At 39.6% G+C, this 22,524-nt stretch overlaps 1 protein-coding gene across 1 annotated transcript in view; it reads left to right on the forward strand.

Moving 5' to 3' along the window:
- FAM53A (family with sequence similarity 53 member A) overlaps positions 1–20,969 on the forward strand; it is a gene marked incomplete at its 3' end in the record, with an annotated part of 45,588 nt that extends 24,619 nt beyond the window's left edge. Inside the window, exon 4 of the mRNA XM_079534231.1 lies at positions 20,646–20,969. Within this exon, the coding sequence (XP_079390357.1) occupies positions 20,646–20,969 (324 nt within the window). The remainder of the gene's footprint in view (positions 1–20,645) is intronic.
- Positions 20,970–22,524: the final 1,555 nt, after the last annotated feature.

The raw sequence follows: 22,524 nt of genomic DNA on the forward strand, positions 1-22,524 counted from the left end.
ATAAAGCAGAAGCTGATGCCTTCTGTTTTTCTTTAAGAACAGCACATGAGTGCCAGCTAATGGTGGGCTCTAACTGATGTTGGATTTCATTGTTTGTTCCCATTGTGGTTGACTCTTAAAAAACAGATGAGGAGAGAAATCCTTTAAACTTATTCATGTTGTTATAGCACTTTCTGTACCACTTGCTCTTACGTGAACACGTTCTCTAGAGTTCCAATTGATCCTTTAACTGTTGCATATTTAGAAGAAGAGTTACATTGCCCCTTTGTCCCCTAGAGTAAGTAATCGGCTCTTCTGAAGCAGTCTTCCCATGAACCTCTCCTACTTCAAATTCTGCTCTCGAAACACTGCTGTTTTCTTCTGCCTTGGTCTGCTTTTGCTTTGTTCTGTCTCCTTTTAAGGCTGGATTGTGTTGCAGACTGTAGTCACTTGTATTTTGTCCTGCTCTGACCCTTCCATCTGATGAATTCTTCATAATGCAGTTTGATAGCGTGACCTTGTGCTTTTCTATAAATGTGCCCATGAGATCATTTGAATCCAGTTCTTGAATATTCCAGCCTTCCCTTATGTGGCTGATGCCGCTAAGCTCAGGAACTGTGCTAATGTGATGTACTCTTTTGGGCAATCTCTTGCCTTTTAACCAGTCTTCAGATAGATCATATGTGTTCACTCTCATTGTTGTGAGTTTATTTATTATCAAGTCTCACTTCTTTATGAAATTCTTAGTCTTGCTACAGTGCGTGTGTGTGTGTGTGTGTGTGTGTGTGTATGGAAAAAACGATCTGTTTTTAGGGTGAGAGGGAATGGCCTCTAGTTGCTCCTGAGGAACTTCAGGTTGGATATTAGAAAAAATTTCTTCTTAGCAAGAGTTGGTAATGCATTGGAGCCGGCTGTCCAGGGAAGTGGCGGAGTCACCATCCTTGGAGGTGTTCAAGAATCATGGAGAGGTGACACTGAGGGACATGGTTAGAGGATATGGTGAGAATGGGTTGATGACTGGACTAGATGATCACAGCAGCCTTTGCCATAGCGGTTATTGAGGTAGATGGCATAAGAGTTGAGCTGGCAAACATGCCAATGCTTCTGTCCAATGGGAAGATGCTAAGGAGAATGTTTAAACAATCACTAGGCTCTGAACTTTTCTGTTTTTTGTACAGTGAGCAGTTAAAGTTCAGTGGTCAGTTTGTCTTCTGTAGATGAGTTATTAGTTGCTGTTTAATATTATTATTACAGGTTATATCTTGAGGTTTTCTACCAAGCGCTAAGTCAGTGTGGTTATGAAGAATTACCCATTTCCTTTTGGGATAAGACATTTCCAAGACTGGTCACACATTTCTGAGCTTCCTGGACCAAAGTCTGGTTATTTAGCTGCTTTGCATATCTAATTCATGGAAATGTGTATTAATATGCTTTAATTATGTCTACAAGGGTAAAAAGTATGCGCAGAGTTGCAGATCATTGCTGTGCTAAGCGTTGTGTGCGATCATATGGGCTCAGAGGGGCTGAAGGTGTGCCAGGAGAGTGGCTTTTCTCAGGAACTGTTTCTGGTCTAGCTTTGATGCTTTGGACAGCAGAAATAGGCATGTACAGAAAACTGAACAAATGCTCGTAATTCAGCTACTGCTTAGAGACATCTTAAAACTTTTTCATGTCCCCACCCAAGAAACTTCCTGTGAGATCAGTTCACACAGAGAGAAGCTGAGGTGCTCCTAGGTTTTAACTGTTCCTAGCACTAGAGAGCACGCCATAGATTGTGCTGTTGCTTTGTCACGTGAACACATTTGCTATGCTGTGTGTCTGACTTTCAGGAAAATACTTTGATCAGGCATCACCTATCTAGCTTAAATATGCAATTAAACAGCTCAAGTAAATATTTGCATTAACTAGCAAAAAAAGATGGTACTTTGGAGTTTAGGTCTGTTGTCATAGCGAAGTGATGGAGAACGAAATGGAGCTCCTGGAAAGCAGTTAATTCTGAAGTGTAGCAGAAGGTAATCTGAGATGAAATATATTTTCTAGGCAGAAAAATTCAACAAGATGAGTAGTAGGTGGCATGTTTCCTTCTGTATTCAGCTTAGTTTTGCTAGATCAGAAGATGCATCTTGCTGACAGTGACTTTTGAGAAATTTTGGCAACTAATGACTAGTACTTGGACTGAATTTTTGAAAAGCTTATTTCTTAGCCCAAGCTTTTTGGAGTCTCATCTGCAGCACCTGTTAGGAAACATAAGCCTAAGGTTGCTTTGCATTAGATTTTTCAGAGTTGCAATACTGTATCACACACTGCATCTACCTACGCTTGATTAAAATTGTAGCAGTTTCAAGATAATTAGAGAAGCTGACTTGATGTTTTCAAAATGGCCTTTCCACCAGTCTGCACGTTACTGAGAAAACAGAAGTATTAAGCTGCTTTGGGAAGACAGCAAAAACTGCCTCAGTTCTTCAGATGGAACAGTTTTGACTTGTGGAACTCCATGTGAAACAGCCAGCATTGGGGTTAATGTTGTAAGCTTGTAGACTTTAAGTGTCTGAATAGCAAAGTGCTCAAATCATGTATAGAAACTGTTAAGTAGATCTGAACCAAGACCTGATTTCAGTGATATTTTGGTTAAATGTAACTAAAACATTTTGGAGCTGATGTTCTTGTCAGTTCACTTGAATTGTTTTTTAAAAAAAAATTCTCACATCCTCTCTTTTTATAATGTTGAGAAGCAAAACTTGAGAAGTAGGAGGGGGAAGGATACTTTCTGCAACTTCTTGGACAGATGTTTTCCTCTGCCCTAGCACCATAGCTTCTACATGCTTGAATGCTGGTGAACTCAATTGCAGAGTATCGCGAGTTGGAAGAGACCCACAGGGATCATGGAGTTCAGTGTTTAAGCTTGTGTTAAGTTGTGTTATGATTAATTAGCACAGGGTACACTGGACAACTTGATAAAGGATAATTCTAGACTGTTAAATGTCTCTTGTAAGAGGGCAACACCCTCTAGTTTTAACTTAAAAACATCATTAACATTCTTTCACATGAATGATTTTGCAGCATTGCCAAAGGAAACTTGGTCTTTAAAATTGTTTTTCCATAATCATACTGTCAGTTTGACAACCACTATTTTAAGTGGACAGACTGTAGCAAGGCCCTGCATGTGTACAAGTAAGTCAAGGCTTGCCACTATAGCGCAGTTACCTTGTGAGAAAGGCTGTGGGTTTTGAAGCATAATGACTACTGTAGAATAACTGTGATTGCAATACTCAGCTCCTGGTACCTTTATTCAATTTGGCCATTTTAATCAGCTCTTCTGTAAGTGCAAATGCTCAGTAATTTCCATTTTCCTGTAAAACTTATGAAGTGTATGTCTTAGTATCCTATGGGCTTAAAAAAAAAAAAGGGGGGGGTATTCTTGGTTACAGCTGCTAGTGTCTGAATGTGAAGCACCCCTAGCACAAAGATGAATCTATTCTTTGTTTTCTTAATGCTGTGAGATAAAATGTTGAGTATTGTTGAGTAAATGTTGAGTATGTAAAATTCTTGAGACCTATTGAAAACATTTCTTTTTTGTTGTACACAAAAAGTACTGTTCGTCTTGATTGGAAATACTAAGGTGTTGAGGGCTTTAAACACGTTTTCTTGTGTTGGTTCTTTTGCACAAGTATGCATCATTTAGGATGACTAAGTTTTTGTGATTAGAGTATGAAAGTCTAGAAAAACTTGGAAGTGTTAATGGTCTCTGTAAGGTGTTGGTTTTGAATAACTTGGCTAGTACCCTTTCACTTCTCAAAATAGATTCTACAACTATTGACCTCTCATATTTATTTATAATAAGATTTTGTAGGAACAAACTGTTCTTAGCAGAGCAGTGTCATGATTGGATGTTAGTATTTCTAGACTTTTAAGATTGGGAAGTCTAAACTGTCTAAGGCATGGAAGAGAACAATGTTAGAAAATTTGGAAGGATGAGCTAAAGAAGCTATTAATCTTTATTTTTTGATGCAGATATAGATTGATTCTGTCGCATGTAACCTGGAAAGTAAAGAAACTGCCATCTCTGAAGCCTGCCTGCCCCTAGCCATAAGAGAGAGGAAGCAATGCCTTCAAGTTGATATCAGTTGCTTTATCAGCTGAAAGGATTTGCTTTTAGTTTATTTTTGTAAGGGCACGATGCTTCTTGCATGGGATTTGGGGTAGTAAAACAACAACTAGCTGTGTATGTTGGCATAGATGGCAGTAGAGAATGGTAAGTCTCACTACAGTAGGTACTTGGGTTCCCAGTGATACTGAGGCATGGCTCACTGTTCTCTCAGCTGAATGCTGGAGTACTTCTCTAGTGGGAGGATAATGTTAGCAAGCGTAGTGGTGATGGCTTGGACTAGATGGTCCTAGTGGTCTTCTCCAACTTTAATAATTCTATGAGGTGATATCTGCTCTGGATTGTGCTTGGAATTCTCTTCTTTGCCTTCTTCAGTCTTGTCCTTACCCAGAAGAGTGTAAATAAGCAAGAGGTTCTGGTAATACACTCAATTGCTGTTGTAGCTTCCAATTGTCTAAAGAAATTGTCTTGCCTTACTCTGAAGGGCCATAGTTCAAAAAATGCATGTGATTGCTTAACCATGGAATACACTTATTTGTTCTCTAAGCACAATATGCCTTTAAGATAGGGCTCAACCTGCTTGACCTCTACAAATGTACTTTCTTTCTGGGAAATGCTTTTGCAGGTTGCAAGTATGCTTCATTTTTGATAATGTACAAAGCTGCCTTTCTGTTGTTTTTTAGTTATATTTTAACTATCTCATCTTTCAGTTTTGTTTCACATTCATCAGTATCCACCAAGGCAGGTTGGCAGTAAGTAACAGGAGGACTTTGCCATCTTTGCAGTAGTTGAACAAGAATATTGTGTTGTCAACTGTGGTTTAGTTGGAGGAAAATTCTGAATTGGGTAATGCTGGACAAGTGCATTTTTAGTTATGTTAAACTTGTCCTTTTTTAAATGATGCATGTTGTAAGGATGTTTAGATGTAATTAGTAGGTTAAAAATAAGTGGTAGGAAGTAGTGTTATGATTTATAAGTAGTACGAAAGATCTGAAGATCTTACAAAGCATATGACAGGTGCCTTGTGGCTTAACTGTCATGTCCTATTTTGTAGTGTTTCAAGGTTACTAGTAACTGCAGTCTTGTCTGCTTGGAGTGGCAGAGATCAGCTGTGCTTGAAGTGTAGTCAACACAGAGCCTCGCTGGTAGTTCTTCATTACCGCGCAATGATAAAAATCAATCCAGAGACAGATTCCTGATGTTATCTGTGTCTCTAAAATCTTTTTCTCCCCCTTCTTCCTTTCAGTTTTTAGTTAGAGTTGACTTTTGTATGGAAGCTTGCCAAAGCAGGTTGTTTTTCTTTTCTTGAGAAGGCACTTAACTATACTCTTGTTATAGGTACTGACCTGAATCCAAAATATGGGCTCCAAGATCTTGAAGTGATTTGTGTACTGCTGTAAATGTTCAGGGTTTGGTGCTCATGCGTTAGACATTTAAAAAATAATTACTGCTTGAATAGGCTAGCTCCACTAACTTGTGCATGCATTACTGTAGAACCAGAAGTCTCTTAAAGTTTAAATTTTCAAGGCTTTTGAAAATTTCATGACACAGAGCAAAAATATTGTTGTCTTAAGCCTTGCAAAGCTCATGTAGTTGACATAGAAGGGTATGTTCTCAGGCCATGCAAGCCAGCAGTTGGATTGGTAAATTGATCTTAAGCTTGTTAAATTTAATACTTAGTACGTGTGGGGTGTTTTAGGTCAAGTGAGTAGGAATGGATTAGTGAGATTTAAAACGATACAGAAATAATCAACTTTGCAGAGGACTGTTTAACTTCCAGTTTCACCTCAAATAGATAACTGAAGAGTATGTATGCTTTCTGCTGAAAAATAGGAAAAGCAGAATATAATATTTAAGTAACTGAATTCCTTCTTCCTTATCTCCTAGAGAGAGGACATACCTCCTGTCCTTCAATTCCTTCGCTATATGAAGAAGTGAGGATTTTCCTTCCTGTCTGTTAGTAAGCCCAAGCTATTTTTAACTGCAGAAAGAGTAGACCCTAGATAGTCAAGGATCAATTAATGATACTAAGCGGAATAAACTGGAAAACTTAGCCAGTTCCCATTCTTTGAGGAGTTATTAAATTGTTCTTTGAATCCCAAAGTAATTCATTTCCGCCTCCTCTCTGGAGGGATAAAATGTTGATGTTCTCAATCCACATTTGCTTATGTCTTTATTGTGATGTTCAAGCTCTATGGGAGGAGTCCTCACCCTAGAAATGTGGCCAGCAGGAAGATTTCAGTTTTATAGGCAGAACTGGCCTCTTTCAGTGAAGAGGATACCTGCACATGAAACAGTGATTTGGTTGTATCTGGCCCAGAAGCAGTCTGATCCAATACTAAATTTAATCAACTTTAAGGTAGATTTAGGTCTAGTAAGTGTTTATGTTCTCCTCTGTTTGGGGATATATCTTTATGTAAATACTTGCAATACCTGAAGTTTGCATCTGCTTGTTAAATCTCAACAAGTAAAGACTTTGAATTCTACATACAGCTTGTCTGAAGTACAATACTCTTGTTCGAAGTGTCTGCCAGTAGTTTTGGAATGGACGTAAACAAGCACATTCTTGAAAATCAATTGTAGGACAAGAGAAACTATTGGAAACTCTCAAGATGGTTTGCATGGATACTGTTTTCCTAATAGAAGCATTTTGTCAAGGGTGAGAATTGGAAATTAGGAGCTAACACTGAACAAATTAAAGTGACCTTTTAGGCTAGATTTGAAACGAGCTAGGATGAACACATTGAGGGACAGTGGTTTATGGCTGCTTAGAGAGCATTAGATATGAATTTAACATACAAATGTTACGCGACTTCTGTACCTTTTCTCCGTGCTCTGCTGCTGGAGGCCTCGACATAGAAGCATGTTGCTGAATGGTGATCACTGTCAAGTCTAGAGTAATACTATTCAAAAGAAAAGTGGGGTAACAAACTCAATTAAGTTTTTTTTAACCAACAGCCACAAAACAACAAAAACCACCAGAAAAACTCTCTTCTTTATGCAACTTAAGTCACATATTTGGTTAAAGATAACAAAGGAGAGAGATCCCTATGTGGATTAGGACATAAAATGGAACTTGTATAAACTTTTCTGACTTGACACTGTTCATTTCTCTGCCCTTGGGCCATGTCTCAAGTAAGTATGGACTTGAGAGCTAATCGCAAAGTCCTTTCTTTCTGATAACTGGGTTTTAAGGGTGGATGATTTTTCTTTCCATTGGCCATCTGGCTTATAAGGGTGGGGTGGATGAGCAGTTTTCAACAAGCTCTTTTGTTATCTTCTTAACCACTTGCTTTCTGCAACTCTGTAGTTCATAAGTCCCTATAGTCATATCTTACTGAATAATTGTACTAAGCACGCAAGTGCTATCTAATGGAGTATAGCCTCTGAAGGAGACGTAAGGTAAATCCTGCCTTCCAAGTCAGTAGAAGTGCATGATTATGTAAGAGGTGGATATCGAGTACACAAGTGAGTGTCCTTGCCCACATGAAATTTGGATGCTCTGGTACAATGCTTGCAGCAAGCTGCATTTTGAAGACTTCCAGACCCTCTGATTACATTCCTGGTACATCACCAGTGTTAATTTGTTCTCGTGTTGTAACATTTGCAGGTTATGCAACTGCCTTAGGGAATTCAATTGCAAGTTGTGAGCTCAGTTTTTATTCTGAAACATACTTGGCAATGGCTCCTAAATTTACTGCGACAGTTACTGTATAAGTTGGCTTTTGTCCATGTGTTTTATATGGCCGCTGAAAGTACTGCAGACCTTGATTCTTTTCTTTGAACAAGTTTTATCGAACTTCTCTCAGTTGAGGCAGGCTGCCCTTTGAAATGTGTCCTGTCCAAACAGCTCGTGTGGAGCTCTTCCCCTGGAGGGGAACAGATCCCTCTGGGAGAGGGTAGGCAGCTGAGCACTGTCTGCCAGGTGGGATGTGATGGGTGCTGCTGTGGAGTGCGGAGTTGCCTCTCAGACCTCACCACCCTGGCACTGTCGTACGTACCCACATAGCCTTCCCATCTGCCAGGCAGTCTGCGTGTGTTAGAAATGTTGTTCTCCATTTCATCCATTGAAATAAAGTAGTAGAGTGGAAGGAGGCATCCCCAAGTGCAACTATATCTCTTCTACCTGCTAGGAGTGCCTGACTCATAATGCAAACCTAGTAAACCAGCTTTTGTAGCCTTTACTGCCCTTTGCAAAGGGTGAGAACTACATGAGCTTGTATTTCAGGTGAGTTTTCTGCCTTATTCCAGAGTGGGGAAAAAAAATCTTAACCTGGTATCATAGTAAAACTTTCAGATAGTAGTTACTATTTTAGCTAGAAAGCAAACTTATGTGGGACAGGAAGATAAGATGAATGTATTGCTGTTATCAGATGTTTCTGAGAACTCAATCAGTATGCAGGGATCCATAGCCTTGCTCAGCATTCAGGGAGCCAGCAATCCTCCTGCTCAGCCCCTTCAGTTGTGCTGCAGAGGCCATCGCTGTTATGTGCTGTGCCTGGAGCAGAATGTAAATGTGAGTTTGAAGAGTTAATTTGAGGTCTGGGGCAGCCTTTGACTGGGTGGCAGCTGCAGCTCAAACACCTCATCTTGCAGAGGCAAGGTGCTGGCAGCAGCTGCTTGCACTTCATGTTTCCCTCTCTAACAGGGGCCTGGCTGAATGTTCCTGTGATAAAGTATCTGTGGGTTTAATGAGGGTGAAACTTGGCAACTACTGCCCAGAAAAGCAGTGCCAGGAGTAGGAGTGTTTTTCAGATGGTTTAGTGTGGTTAATGATCAGTTGCTTTTTTTTTTTTTCCTGGTAGTAACCTCCTTGTGGGGAAAAGCATTGCCCCTTGCATTATATATATAAAAAAAACTACTGTTTTGTAACTTAGCATACCCTGTTGCATCAGTTCAAGACTGTCCTTAATCAGCAGCTTTCACTTCCAAAAACGTGATTAGAAGGATCACTGCACAGTAAATGTTCAGCACAGTCATTCCTTATGCTTTGGTGTAGGCTCTGTGGATTCTTTTAAATGGGTGAGGAGGAGGGAATTGGGTAAAAGCATTTTCCTGCCTAAACAAGGGAGAAAACTAGAAAAACAGATGGTGCTAAAAATAGTTTATTGCAGGGGTCTAAATATGGCTTTCCTTATAAATAATGCAGCTATAAATCCCACTAGATATCAATAAATATTGAATTAACTCCAAACTGTGGAGTGTTACAGAAGCCTTTGGCAGCTTTCCAAGCATGGTGTTGCCCTTCATTCATAGGATCAACATTTAATTTCTTAACAGGGGAAAACCTGAGAATTCATCCTCTTTGAATGGAAACATAGATGCAGGGAGCTTGAATGAGTAGCTACAGCCAAAGGCATCCCATTGCAATGGAAGGGGAGCTGTGCTTGATGAGTTCCTGCTAGGTCACAGTCAGGATGAATCTCCTCCTTTCTTTTCTGAAACGCATGAACAATCAAAGGCTCCTTTTTTATCTATTGTTGCCATGGAGGGCATCCATTTAAAGTTCAAATTCCAGCATGCTTGGGAAGAAGGAAAGGAGATAGGAATAGGCTGGGCTGGGAGATGATAGTCAAGCATCAAGTGAGCTGAAGACAAGCCAGCACTTTGTGCTGCGACAGGACAGCCTGGGCTGGGGGTACTTGTGTTGAATGGATGCTGGGAGGTTTTGGGAGCTGTGAATGAAATGCTGCAGAGGTAGCAGGCACAGGGAGCATCTGGCATTTTGCTTGCTTTGCATCAGCGGAGTGGGTCACAATGCAAAATTAGGCCTGAAATGGCCCTTAACAAAGTGAGCCCTCGTGCTGGAGGTTCCCTGTGCTGACAGTGAGCAAGTATAAGCCTTGGGGTTAGTGAAGGGAAGGAAATCTCATTAGGGATAAAGGTTTTCTCCCACTCTTTTGTAAATGGCATCCTGTAACAAATGTCTTAAAAATAAGCTGGCTGTTCCCAGAGCTGTTCTATGCTGTTGCTGTTTATCAGACCTGCAGCTAGCTTTGTGTTTACAGTGCTCCACTGTAAGCCATGTGTGAATAAGAGGATGGAGGTAAATATCTGCTGCAGATTTACTTTTCCTTTCTGGCAAGTTCCTGTATGTGCAAGTAAGGGTTCATTGTTGAAAGAGCTAATGAGGACCAGACCAGCTGCATTTGACATCATGAGCAAAGGGGCCATCTTATTAACTCACAGGCGAGGTTTTGGCCAGCTGTGGATACTTTGTTTTTTAATTATTACTTAGCTTGTCATAAAATTGGATTATGCTAAAACTATTGGTGGTGGTGTTTGGAATACAATACAATATTGAGTTCAGTGTTATATATAGGATATTCACAGTTAGAGTGCCTGAGCTGCATCAGAGGGTGTAAAGAGGTAAGAGCACTTTTCTCAGTTTTTGCTATCTGGGTTGTGTCAGGGGATTAGGTTTGTTCCCCTGCTCTAAATTGCAAGAAAACGGCGGCAAGCAGAAGAGCTCAGTGGTGTTTCATCATTGATATGGAACATTTTTCCATCTTGGAGAGCTGGACTGTTTTTTTTTTTGTTTGTTTGTTTGTTTTTTTTTTTTAAAAAAAAAAAACAAAACTCAATGTAACGTAATTTATTAGAGAACTCTGAGTTGAACTTCAGATAATTCTGGGAGAGGGGATCAGTCCTCTTAATATCCAGGGTTGGTTTTTTTGTGATAACGTGGTACATCTCTGTAAAGCAGAATGAAACAACAACTTTCATTCTGAAACTGAGCCTTGGTGTTTCAAATACTGAATGCTGTCTATTGTGAAACGTGACCATAAGGTGGATGTGCTTCCCTTGCTCTTGACAGTCACTTTCTGACATGGTGTACCATCTCCTGAAAGAGGTTTGAAACTCATTGTTGGACCTGAGGTTTTCTCAGACGTTTCTTAAAAGCACTTTGGGAAGCCTTAAGTTTAACTGTCACTTTGTCTTTTGTTACTCTCTCATTAAAAAGATCAGTTCTTGCTGTGGGTGTATAGTGGGACATAGGTGTGACCAACAGATTTCTCAAGCATGTGAAAACAAACTGATTTATCTCCATTAATTAATGACACCAATTTGTTCTTCCATTGGATTTTTAGGATAGGAAATCCTTACTTGTTAACTTTCTCTTTTTCAAGTACATGCAACTGAAGAGATGGTTTAATGTGTTTAAAAGCAGCCTCTCGTGGACTACAGTTGGATGTTGTCTAAGTGACCAGAGAGATGACTGCTTGGTGTTAGCTGCAGATAACCACAGAGCTGATCTTTCCACATCCTTGGAGCTATACATTTCTTTATGTGCTGCTGATGACACATGCTTCTGCAGTCAATTAAGTAAGAGGTTGAGCTCAGTTTTAGTGTAACCATGATGCTTTAGAATTTTGAATGGTGATTCTCCTGCATTAGTTGCTTTCCTACTCTTGAATCTGTACTGTGTACTTTAAAAAAAACTTTGTTGCTTTCTTTTGTTGTACAGCTGAAGGATTAAAGAATGCAGTGTTTTCTGACTTAACATTTTTTTTTAAAAAAGCAAACAAAAATATCAATTGCTGAGCATCCAGTGCTGAAGTGCTGCGGTTTCCAATGTGGTATGTGATCCAGTGAATGTCTAAGTTGTATTACTCTTTACCAGACTGAGGTTTTAGCACAAGTAGACTGAGTATTAAAAATCTATAGCAGACTTAATATCAAGAGCAGCTTTTGAGCCATCCGGTTTCAGAAATGTTCAAAGTGTTCAAAATCAGATGCTAAGCAGGGAAATTATGGTATGTGCTAGGAATTGAAGATGAGCAGTGCTAATTGTGTAACTTCTAAACAAATGCATTGTGTTCAACTTAACTCATCTCTGGAAATAATTAGTGGCAAGAGTCTACCTACAATTTGAATCAGTGTTCCTGTGAGAGTTCAGTGTTAAATTGTGGATTTGCCTAGAGTTAAATATTCCTAATGGCACTTATAATAGTACTTGTATTTTGTCTGCATGTGTGTTTCCTTGAGTGCACTTGCATAACAAGATCTTAAAGCTTTGTTTAGGACAAATACTTCTGTAGTGAAAAACCGATGGGAAGAAGGGGGAACTGTTCCCAAGCTGAGATTGTGTTTCCCCTTCCCTCTCTCCCCTCCTTGCCAGAAGTGAGCTTTATGGCCCAATTATAGAATCCCTTAAAATGCTGGTTATGATGGAGTGCCAGCATAACCCAATAATATAGGTGAGGCTGACATCTGTCAGTAACTAATGAGGGCAGCCTTAAAATTAGGGCTGAAGTTTACTTCTCTAATTTCTTAAAATTTGACCCATCATATCAACTTAAATATTTGACTTGAGGATGAAAAATGAATGTACCAGAACTTGGAGAGGGGGTGCATGGGTGTACTCAAAATTAGTGCATGTATGATTCAATTGTGAGAGTAATTGTTTGCAGCTCATAGCAAAGTCTTGAAGGAATGAGAGCTTGGCTGGAGTGCTTAGGATGGAAGGTCTCTGTAAAAATAGATGACACATAAAGGGCAGGAAATGAAGCCAATATCATCATGTTTTGAAGCTGGGAGGGTCAAATCCTGTCCTGTGTTACACTGTGGTATTAGCTGTCAGCTTAAACCCGGTTACTTGAGAGTGCTTTGGCATGGTAAAGGTAACTTCACTGTGTGATTGAGTAGTTGTGCTTCCATAAGACAGCTTTTGATCTTCTCATTGGAACGTATTTAGTTAGAATTCCTGATGCTCAGTAAAACTCCTGGTTGTTGGTGGGGTTTTTTTTTTTTTTGGGGGGGGGGGGGGGGTTAAGGCAATTTTCTGTTTCAGAGCTGATGCCGTGAAGTCTTAATTCCTCTGTCAGAGGACTAATTTGGAAAGCTTTGGCTGCCAAGGGCAGTCTTTTAGTTTTTGGATCCTGAATGAGAACATAATGCAAGCAATTGTACTCTTTAAGCAGCATTCTTGTTCAGAATGTTATCTCTGACTGGTACAACAGTGAGATGTGTAGATGCATGTCTGTATAAGCAGATACGTGTTTCCTTATACTGCAGAAAACGAAAAGCATCTCTGAAATCTGTGTATGAATTGGACATTACTGAAGATACGAAAGAATCTCTTTCTAGAGACTTGGTTTTAATAACAAAGATGGTGGTATGCACTATAAATTGTTTCTGTGTTTCTTTTGTGAAAGATAAAGGTTTGAATCGGAAAAGGTGAAAAAGCCTTGGCAAAAAATGCATCACTTCTGATGGAGAGAGCACATGGTTGCACAGTTTCCCTCTGTGCTGCTCTACCACAAAACCAGATGTTTGTCCTCATGAATACAAACAGTGCAGCTGTTTGTTCCTCACCCCATCCCTCATTAAAGCATTTTGATGTGAACTGACCAAACTGAGGCCTGTGCAGCTTGAACGCAGTTGAGGCCCAATCCCATAACACCTGTCTCTTCTGCTCCACCCCTATTAGGGATGTACTTAGGGTCATGCAAGGAGCAGGAAAATAACTGGGTAAAGAAGTGCAAAGGTGGGCCTTTCCCTTAATGCAGAGCTTTTGCTTTGATGCTGTGAGAGACCCCAGAGTGCAGCTCTGCTCTGCAAGAAGAGCTAGAACCCTATTCTGGCCACTTCAGTTGCCCTTTGAGCTTATCCCTTTGAGGAAACCTCTGTTCTAAAGCACTGGTGTGTTTCAGATGAACACTGCTGCTGTATCTAGTAGCTGTCATGTTTGGCTTGATCTTCTTTCTCCCCAGCCAAAGTCTTGTGCTGCTTTATTCAACTGAACAAAGTAAATGTCGTCATGTTCCACTTTGCTTGACACCAAATTGACTATCAGCCAGTTTAGAACAGTTAAACCTACTGTGTGAGCCTCTTCTATGCTAGTTAATGGAATAATTTGTAGCATCTGTAGATATTTATTCTTGCTGGTCTGGTATTAAAAAAGTTTCAACCCTTCTTAATTACAAGCAGGTGAAATAGGCATGCCTGTTTGTAGAACATAATTCCACATTCCCATAATAAAAGGCTGCATGATTTATACTTAATGAAAGAGCAGAGGTAAAAGGTTGCAGTTCACAAATCCACAGACTTGGAAAACATAAGATGCCAACATCTTAATCAAAATTTCATACAGTAAACTTTAAAAAATGCAGTTTAATGTTGCCCTAGGTTTTATATGAGAGGAACATTACCATATATATTCACCTCTTACATGTTAGTATTGCTATTGAATTATATATTTCAAGTATATATAAGTATATTATGTATTTCAAGTGTATATAATCAAGTGTATATATAATCAAGGTGTTCAAGTATTGCATTAACTCAGATTATGATTTGCCTTTTAAAAAAACCTAACAAATGTTGATCAATGATGACGGGTCTTGGACTTGTTGCAACTGCAAACCTCTAGTGCCTGAGTTCCCTGTAAGCATCTGTTAGGTCTCTGCTAAACTGTCCTTATCTGACCCAAAACTTAATATAAAAAACAATGTAAAATGGCAGCAGTGCTTTGTATGCTTAAATCCAATACAGAGTAACACCTTTAGGCTGATATACTCAAACTATTCTTTAATCTGTTGAAAATTAATTGAGCATGTTTCCTCCCTGACTCTTTGTCCATTTGGTAGACCTTTAACTATTCCAGTGGTTTGGGTGAGATGCTTTGTGTGATAAGTAACCTTGTGTCCTTGTAGATGCAAGTATAATTAGACAGACTTGGCATTTCAGAGAAGTATTTCTATTTCATTGGAACAGAATATTTTTCCAACTCATGATACTAAATAAAAAGGCCAAATTAAATCACAAGTTATTACAGCTCATAAACAAAATTTACAGGGGTACCATGGCACAATTTAGAATAAGCATAAAAATCTAGGCCAATAAATAGATCAGCTTTCATGGTAGACTATACCAGAAAGCAGCATGTGTAAATCTAGAACAGTCTAGCTAGTGGAAGATGAAAGCCTGTTACTTCACAATGCTATTTAGCATCTGATGTGAAATGAGTTGATGTCAGTTTACTTCTCTTCCTGGGCACCTACATCTAAAAAATTAAAATTACCTTTGAAGATACAGCAGAGACAAAGTACTGAACAACTTTCATTTTCAAGTCATAGCCACGTTGCTGTGTGTCAGTTTGTATTGATTCTTAACTAGGTCCCTGGCTTTTGAGTACAGAAACCTGTAGCAATATTTTTTTTTTATGTAAAAGAATGGTTATTTTAGTTGTTGGATAGCATGGCAAAATGATAGAGGTGGTTTGCTCTCTTCCCTGTTTGCATCCAGTATTGTTTGTCCTACTGCCTATGTATAGACAGTAAAATAGGTATGATCTTGAGTATTCCAAATACTCAAAATGGAATATACAAATGCACATCAGATTTTCAAGAAAATGAAAATTGAAAATTTGGTCCCCAGATTGAATCCAGTTAAGGATTAGATTCAGCCTATGAAAGTGTCAGAAATCTTCTTGGGATTTGGTTCTGTTTCAGTGGAATACAAAAATAGAAATATTTTTAACTACTTGGCTTTATGGCTTGATGAGGGAAAAAATACTTTTATTTCAAACATTTTGCTTAGAAGTCTGCAGTGTTTTCTTCACTCTGAGTACTTTTTAGATGCTTTAATTCAAACACAATGTATTTCTACACCTTGATTTCTCATTTGCACAGGGAAGAAATCTTTCCTTGTCACCTTTGTTTTTGCTGGAATCATAAAGGGATTTGATCATATAGCTCCAGTTTCATGTACTTGGCTTACTTCAGGTTCTCAAAGATAACTATTAACAAAATGCTCAGTGCCATGCAAGACAGAAGAGCTGGTCAGACCACAAGAGCTATACTCTACAGTAGGGTTTGTTATATCAATCAAGCATTTCTCTTTCTGGCCTTCGTCTTGTGTAGAAGATGAAGTGATATTTAACAAAATTCAATGGCTTACAACATTGTATGTGCCTATGACTTGAGCACTGTCTATACAAGCAATTGCATAAGTGGAAAATGCACTTTTTTAGGGAGGGAAACTCCTCTGTTTGTACCTATTTGTGATGAGAGGGTGTGATGGTGGTGATTATGTATTTGAAAGGCAGTTTTCAATAGGATGGAGCATTTTGTGATAGCTTCTGTAATTTGAAGTCCTTAAGTCTACATCTTCCTGAATCTCTTGAATGTAATGAATTTGTAACGTAATTGGGTTTCATTATTGCTGGGGCTGACCTGTCACCTTTTTGGGGATAGGCTGATGTCTGAGGTGCTAACACATAAAGCTATGTGTGGTGCTTCTGAGCTAAAAATGATTGGCCACCAGTCAGGGCATTTGCTTTTGAGCCAATCTGATGCAGCTGTAGGAGCTGCAAGTTGAGAAAATTAAGCAAGGATGAGCGTAGCCCTCAAAGTGTGAAGCCAGTCTAGCTTCATCAGTTAGCAAGATGTGGAAAAGCAGCAGAAAAAGCTGTGTTGCTGTGCTTAAGCTGTCTTTGCTGTGCTCTGCACTTGGATCAGTTGCTGATATTCCAGGAAATTCCAGAGTTGACTCAGCATGAGAACTTATGTCACTCAGATCTTTCCTCTCCCTATTGGAGAACTCAACAAGAAACCCAATGTGCCAGTATCTCTTAGAGCAGCATCTCTTGCACTGTGCAGCCATAGGCAGAAGTCTCAGGATGGGCCAGAAAGCAAACCAGGTCACTAGTCTGATCAGTCTGACAAATTGCCTTTTTCCCTTGGTCTGGGGCTTCAGGGGCCTGCCATTCCTGAGAAGCAGTGGGGTGGACTCAGGGCTTCTGGTGGCTCCAGGCCCTGCCTGCTGTTGGCTGCTGCAGCTGTACCTCTGGGAGCAGCTGCATCCTCCACTCTGCATAAACTGGGGGGAAATAGGTAGAATTGGGACATGGGAAGAAGCATGAGAACGGCTGCTCCAGTTATGCACTGAGTTTCAGTGCACATAAATGATGTGGGTTTCTTTTGACTACTGTAGCAAATGCTCTAGTTTTGTTACTAAAACAAAACCGACCTTTCTATTGCTCTTTATATTTGGAAAGTGATATATTATCAGTTTCTGAACTTGAGGTTTAGTGAGCTACAGGCATTAGCTTCCTTTCAGGCTACTCTGGGCTTTCGTGCTTGCTTTGTATGGCAAGGGTCTAGAGAGATTTCTTTTATTTCTTTCCCCACCATTGTTTTCAGTACAAAGTTTTTTTCTTAATATTCAGACATTTTATCGCCTCACTTCTTTTAGAACTCCGAGTTTCTTTTTTTTTCTTTTTTCCCCATTACACAAAAGAGTACTTTTAGCTGATTGAGTTCTATCCATTGCCAACTGCAGACTCTTTTGTCTTGTTGTCCAGCATCCTTTATGGAATGAGGACCATTGAGCGAGTACTTGTTGGCTCCCTGCTGAGCACAATTGTGCGTGCAAGGTGTGGTACTGTACCACGGAACATGGAAAGCTGCAGTTTGGAGGGCCTGAATGCATTGCAATTTTTACCTTTTTGCTTTGTGAAAGAAGTGGGATTGTGCTGTGAGATAATAAATCCACCTATTTTTAGTTTGGTGCAGTTGCGACAAGTGGGCGAACAAAGAACCAGTTGAATGCACTTGCTGTTGTGTTGAAACCAGCTAAAAGTTCCTATTCAAGTAGTTTCAGCACAGTACAGCTAACAGGCAATTTTCCATTTATGTATACAAACCATCTAGAAAGACAGCTGTGCGGTTGGATTAATTTCTAGCAGTAAATTGAATAAAAGAAAATTGAAGGAGGTCTCGGGAATTCCTTTCTAAACAGTGAAAGCAGATCTTTCAAAGCTTTCTTTTATTTAATCCCTTGCCTTCCCAATGTCTACTGTAAGATTTAAAGGACTGGAAATAGTGTCCTCTATGTGGAGGTATACAACAGGAAATGTGCTCTTTTTTTGAAGCAAAGGGATGCTATTAAAATATCCTCTAACACTTTCTACTTCAAAATATGCTGATTTGCTTTTAAGTAAATGGGAAATTCACACCTCTTAGTCATAAAAAGGAGCTCAAATGTTTGTGCTTGTGTAAGCTGTAAGTGAGCAATGTAGAAATGTGTTCTGAAAACAGGAATGTGTTTTATACCCAAACTGTTTTTCACTGGGGAAAGGAACTTGGTAGTAGAAAGCTTTTTGATTATGCAAGGTTATCAATTTTGTTGAAGCTAGTTACGTGTTGAAATAGGATGTGGGTTTTAACCAAGGCTAACAAAGATTTCAGTGAACTCCTACTGATAAAATAGTGGTCACGAGCTTCTATTTTAAAGGTTGATCTTCAAATACTATTTTGGCATTGTAAATTAGCTCCTAAATGAAGTCTTGATTCTGTTCAAGTAAACTGTGATAACAGATACAGTTTGGGCAGAGAATGGTTTGAGGACAGCTCTAAGGAGAAGGATTTGGGAGTGTCATTTGGTGAAAGATTCAATATGAGCCAGCAATGTGCGCTTGCTGCTCAGAAGACCAACTGTATCTCGGATTGCACCAAGGGAAATGTGACCAGCAGGTTGAGGGAGATTGATTCTGCCTCTGCTCTCATGAGACCCCACCTGGGGTATTGCATCCAGTTCTGAGGCCCCTAACACAAGGACAGGTTGGAGTGGGTCCAGAGGAGGGCAGTGAAGATGATCAGAGGGCTGGAGCCTCCCTTACAAGGACAGACAGAGAGTTGGGGTCTTCAGCCTGGAGAAGAGAAGGTTCTGGGGGGACCATATAGTTGCCTTCCAGTACCTGAAGGGGCCTACAGAAAAGCAGGGGAGGGACTTTTATAAGGGCATGTAGTGATAGGGCAAGGGGAAATGGCTTTTAAACTGCAAATGGGTAGATTTATGCTAGATATTAGGAAGAAATGCTTTACTGTGAGGGTGGTGAGACACTGGAACAGGTTGCCCAGAGAGGTTGTGGATGGGTTCTCCCTGGGGGCATTCAAGGCCAGGCTGGACGGGGCTGTGACCTGGTGTAGTGGGAGGTGTCCCTGCCTACAGCAGGAGCATTGGAGCTACTTGTACTTAAAGGTCCCTTCCAACCCAAACTGTTCTATGATTGTATCCTTCTGACCTTAAACTTATGACTTGCTAATTAATGATCTGCTTTATATTATATGAAAGCAATTTTGAGCAAAAGCTCCATATAAGCATAAGAAATCTCTGGTAGGTATTGGAGGGTGTAGCACTAAAGCATTATTTTCTTGGTTTTCCTTCAAGTAATTTTTCTGTGGAGACTAGATGTAAGAATATCCAAGTAGCAACTTGAAGAGTGGCAGTAGGCTTACTGCAAGATGTTCTACATAGCACTGACCTCAGGGGTCAGCTTTACCACTGGGTGGCTTTACTCTCCCCACTTACCCAATTTTGTACAGACAAGATGAGCTCATGCTTAGATTTCCTCTGAACTTGTGAAGTTTTGCTTGAAAGCCACTTAACAGATCTGGTAAACTGTTCATGTGGCTGCTAGCATGCAGTGGTGGAGTAGGAAGATTTGTCCAGTGCTCTGGGAAAGCATCTGGAACATGATGTAGTATGAATGTTGCAATGTTTGTATTCCGTGCGAATGTATCAACTAATGTGAAATACTTAAGAAATGACAAATCGAGGGGGAAAGCTGAAAATGGGTGTGAAAGTGTTTTGTTCCTTGTGGATCTACTTGTAATAAGCTGTGGCCATGTATATGTGAGGCTGCAGTCAGATATCAAGAGCAGCCACCACAGTGTTATTCTCTGGATTCTCACCACTGCAAAGAGAAAACTTGGCTGTCACACCCTTTCGGCTCGCTGTGTGCTTGTAAGAGACAGAGTTTAGAAGTTTCACATTTATCAAAATCAAACTTCGTTGTCTATATGGCCCTGTTGTTAGATGCTGCTTTTGATTTCTAGTTAAAGATCCCTTACAGCTGCATGAGGAACTCAGGCATTTTTCCCTTTATTTAGGATACTGAGGATTTCTTTTTTAAATCAGGATTAGCACCCCTCTCCTTTTAATATATTTTTCATTTAAATAGCCCTGAAATTCCTGAGCTCTTGTTACCAAAATGGTACCAAAAGTAAGACAAACTAAGCTGACTCTGAGAAAGATACTTACAGCTTGGCTGCTTGCTGCTTTGAGGTTACCCAAACGTGCCAGTTGTCTTGCTGCAGACTCCTGTGGGACTGGAGAGCTTATTATCTACGTGCTTGGGAACTTGGAGAAATTAGTTGTTGACTAGGCTGCAGTGCAGCTGTCTAGCCTAAATGCTGATGTTACTAACTGCTGTGCTCTGGGTTTGCCAGAAGGTGAATATACCAGCCTAGATGCTTGTAGTTCCCTATTAAGTTAGATTTTTAGACTTTTCTGCATACAAAAGGAGTCTACTAGAATTTTGTCACAAACTGGAATCTACATAGGCAAAAAGTCTGTGTACGATCAGGTTGAGTAGTAAACAAATGCCCTTCTTCCTTTTTCCTCATGTCCCACGTTGTTTCCAGCTGTGCTTTGGATATATGCTTCTTTAAACTTGAGTACATTTCCTCACCTCATTGAAATACTTACGAGAATCAATTCTGCTCATCCTGTACATTCATCATTAATATATTCATATTTTTTTCAATTACAGACTTTAAAAAATTCCAAAAGTCTTTGCTCCCTTGATTATGAAGACGATGATGATGACACACAAATGAAGACAATTGTGTCATCCCCATGTGACTCAAATGATCTTATGAACATCATCACCCCTGGTTCCAGTCCAATGAAAGAACAGCTGGATGAAGTAAGGCATCACGGGTCATGCCAAGGTAGCTTCAAAACAAGGGATTATAAGAAAGCAGCTGCAGTGTGTGAAAGTGATGAGGACACAAGTGATTGTGAGAGCACTGAAGAAGGCATCTTTCCTCTAGACTGTGGGGACTTGGACTTAGAGCAGATTGAAAACAACTGAGTCTCAAAGTTGTGTGCTAGAATCAGAGTTGTTCTAAATTAAAATGATAGAGGATTACCTTTGCCATGCATAATCCATGTCCCTGAATCTCTGTATTGCCTATCTTGGGCCTGTGTTAGAAGAAATGTTTCAGGTGGGGGAAAAATGTGAACCATTGTTACCTGTTTAGTCTATTGATCAGTATGTGGATGACAATGACAACAACAGAAAAGTAGGAGGTTAAATGTTATTTTGAACATTAAGGAATAATTTTGATTAAAAAATTTCCTAACAGATATTTTGCATTTTTATGGCTTTTACAGTTCTGGAGAAAAAGCATCTCTATTTTGAAATGAATTTTCAGAAGGGCATTCTATAAAACTAAATCTGTCTACAGTGATTCTGGTGCGGGTATATGTTGCTTTTGTTAAAGAGCTTAATGTGAAAAGTGAATTGCATAATGAAATTGGTAATAAACCTTCAGATAGAACTCTTAAATACCTGGTTGGCAACTGGTCCAAAATACTTAACTGCCATCTCTGACAGTGTCTGGATTGAAAAAAAAAAAAAAAAAAAAAAAAAAGAAAACACAACTTCATAACATGTACAAATGTTCTTTTCATACATTCAGGACTTTTTGATCAAAATATGGTAGTGACCTTAAAGGTTAACATTTTCCATGATTTTACTACTTGAATTGTTTTCTAGCCTGAAGCAATGCTAATTTAGGTGGGATAAAACTGCAAGTAGCTGCCCACCTACTTGGTCATTATGTTTTCTGTGGTTCAAAAGAATGTACAACAAGAGCACTTGAACTTTTAGACAGGGACTTTGTAATGATCAGTTCCCCAGGAGGTGATCCCTTCAGCAATACTAGAAGGAAAATAGTCCTTGAATTAAATAAAATGACATTTTGCTTTGCACTTGTGTCTGTTTATGAATTTTGTTGGAGGAAAATACAGTCTGGGTCGTGTTCTGTAATATGGTATTTATGTACAGAGTTGGGTGGAGGGCAGACTTCTGGTCATCTAAAAAGAAAGTCAGATTGGTTTGAGGAGCTGGGGAGTAATTCCTGCTAGATCCCAGAAGTGTCTCAGTGATTACATACACCATAATAATCTTAATATAATAGTCTATTCACTGCAGACTATTGCAACACATGTATTGTTAGTTCAGCTGGAATAGGGATTTGCCGGATGAAGAGGGAAAATAATCTCAAAATAGAGATTTTAAATTGGATAGAACTGGAGAGGCTTAGATTATGGCGTTTCATTGCATCTCATTAGTCTGCTTAAATGAGCCAACTCCTATGATAGTCTGTGCTATAAAACCAAAATCCAGTATCATTCCAGATCACCTAATGGAATGTGATTGAAGTGAGAAATTCTGGAGGCATGTGACAAGAAGCAGAACAAGGTGTGACTCGGGCTGCAGCCTTGTGGTTAGGGTCAGCCTTTGGGCATAAAAAGAACTGGCTTTTAATTACTGAAATAGCTTGCATGGCTTACTGTCTGTACAAAACTGAGCTTGGGGTAGCAACTAAAAAGCTGTAAGTGTTCTTCATGCTTTTATGACT

The sequence above is a fragment of the Tetrao urogallus genome (assembly GCF_951394365.1).
Source record: "Tetrao urogallus genome assembly, chromosome: 4".
Classification (NCBI taxonomy): domain Eukaryota; kingdom Metazoa; phylum Chordata; class Aves; order Galliformes; family Phasianidae; genus Tetrao; species Tetrao urogallus.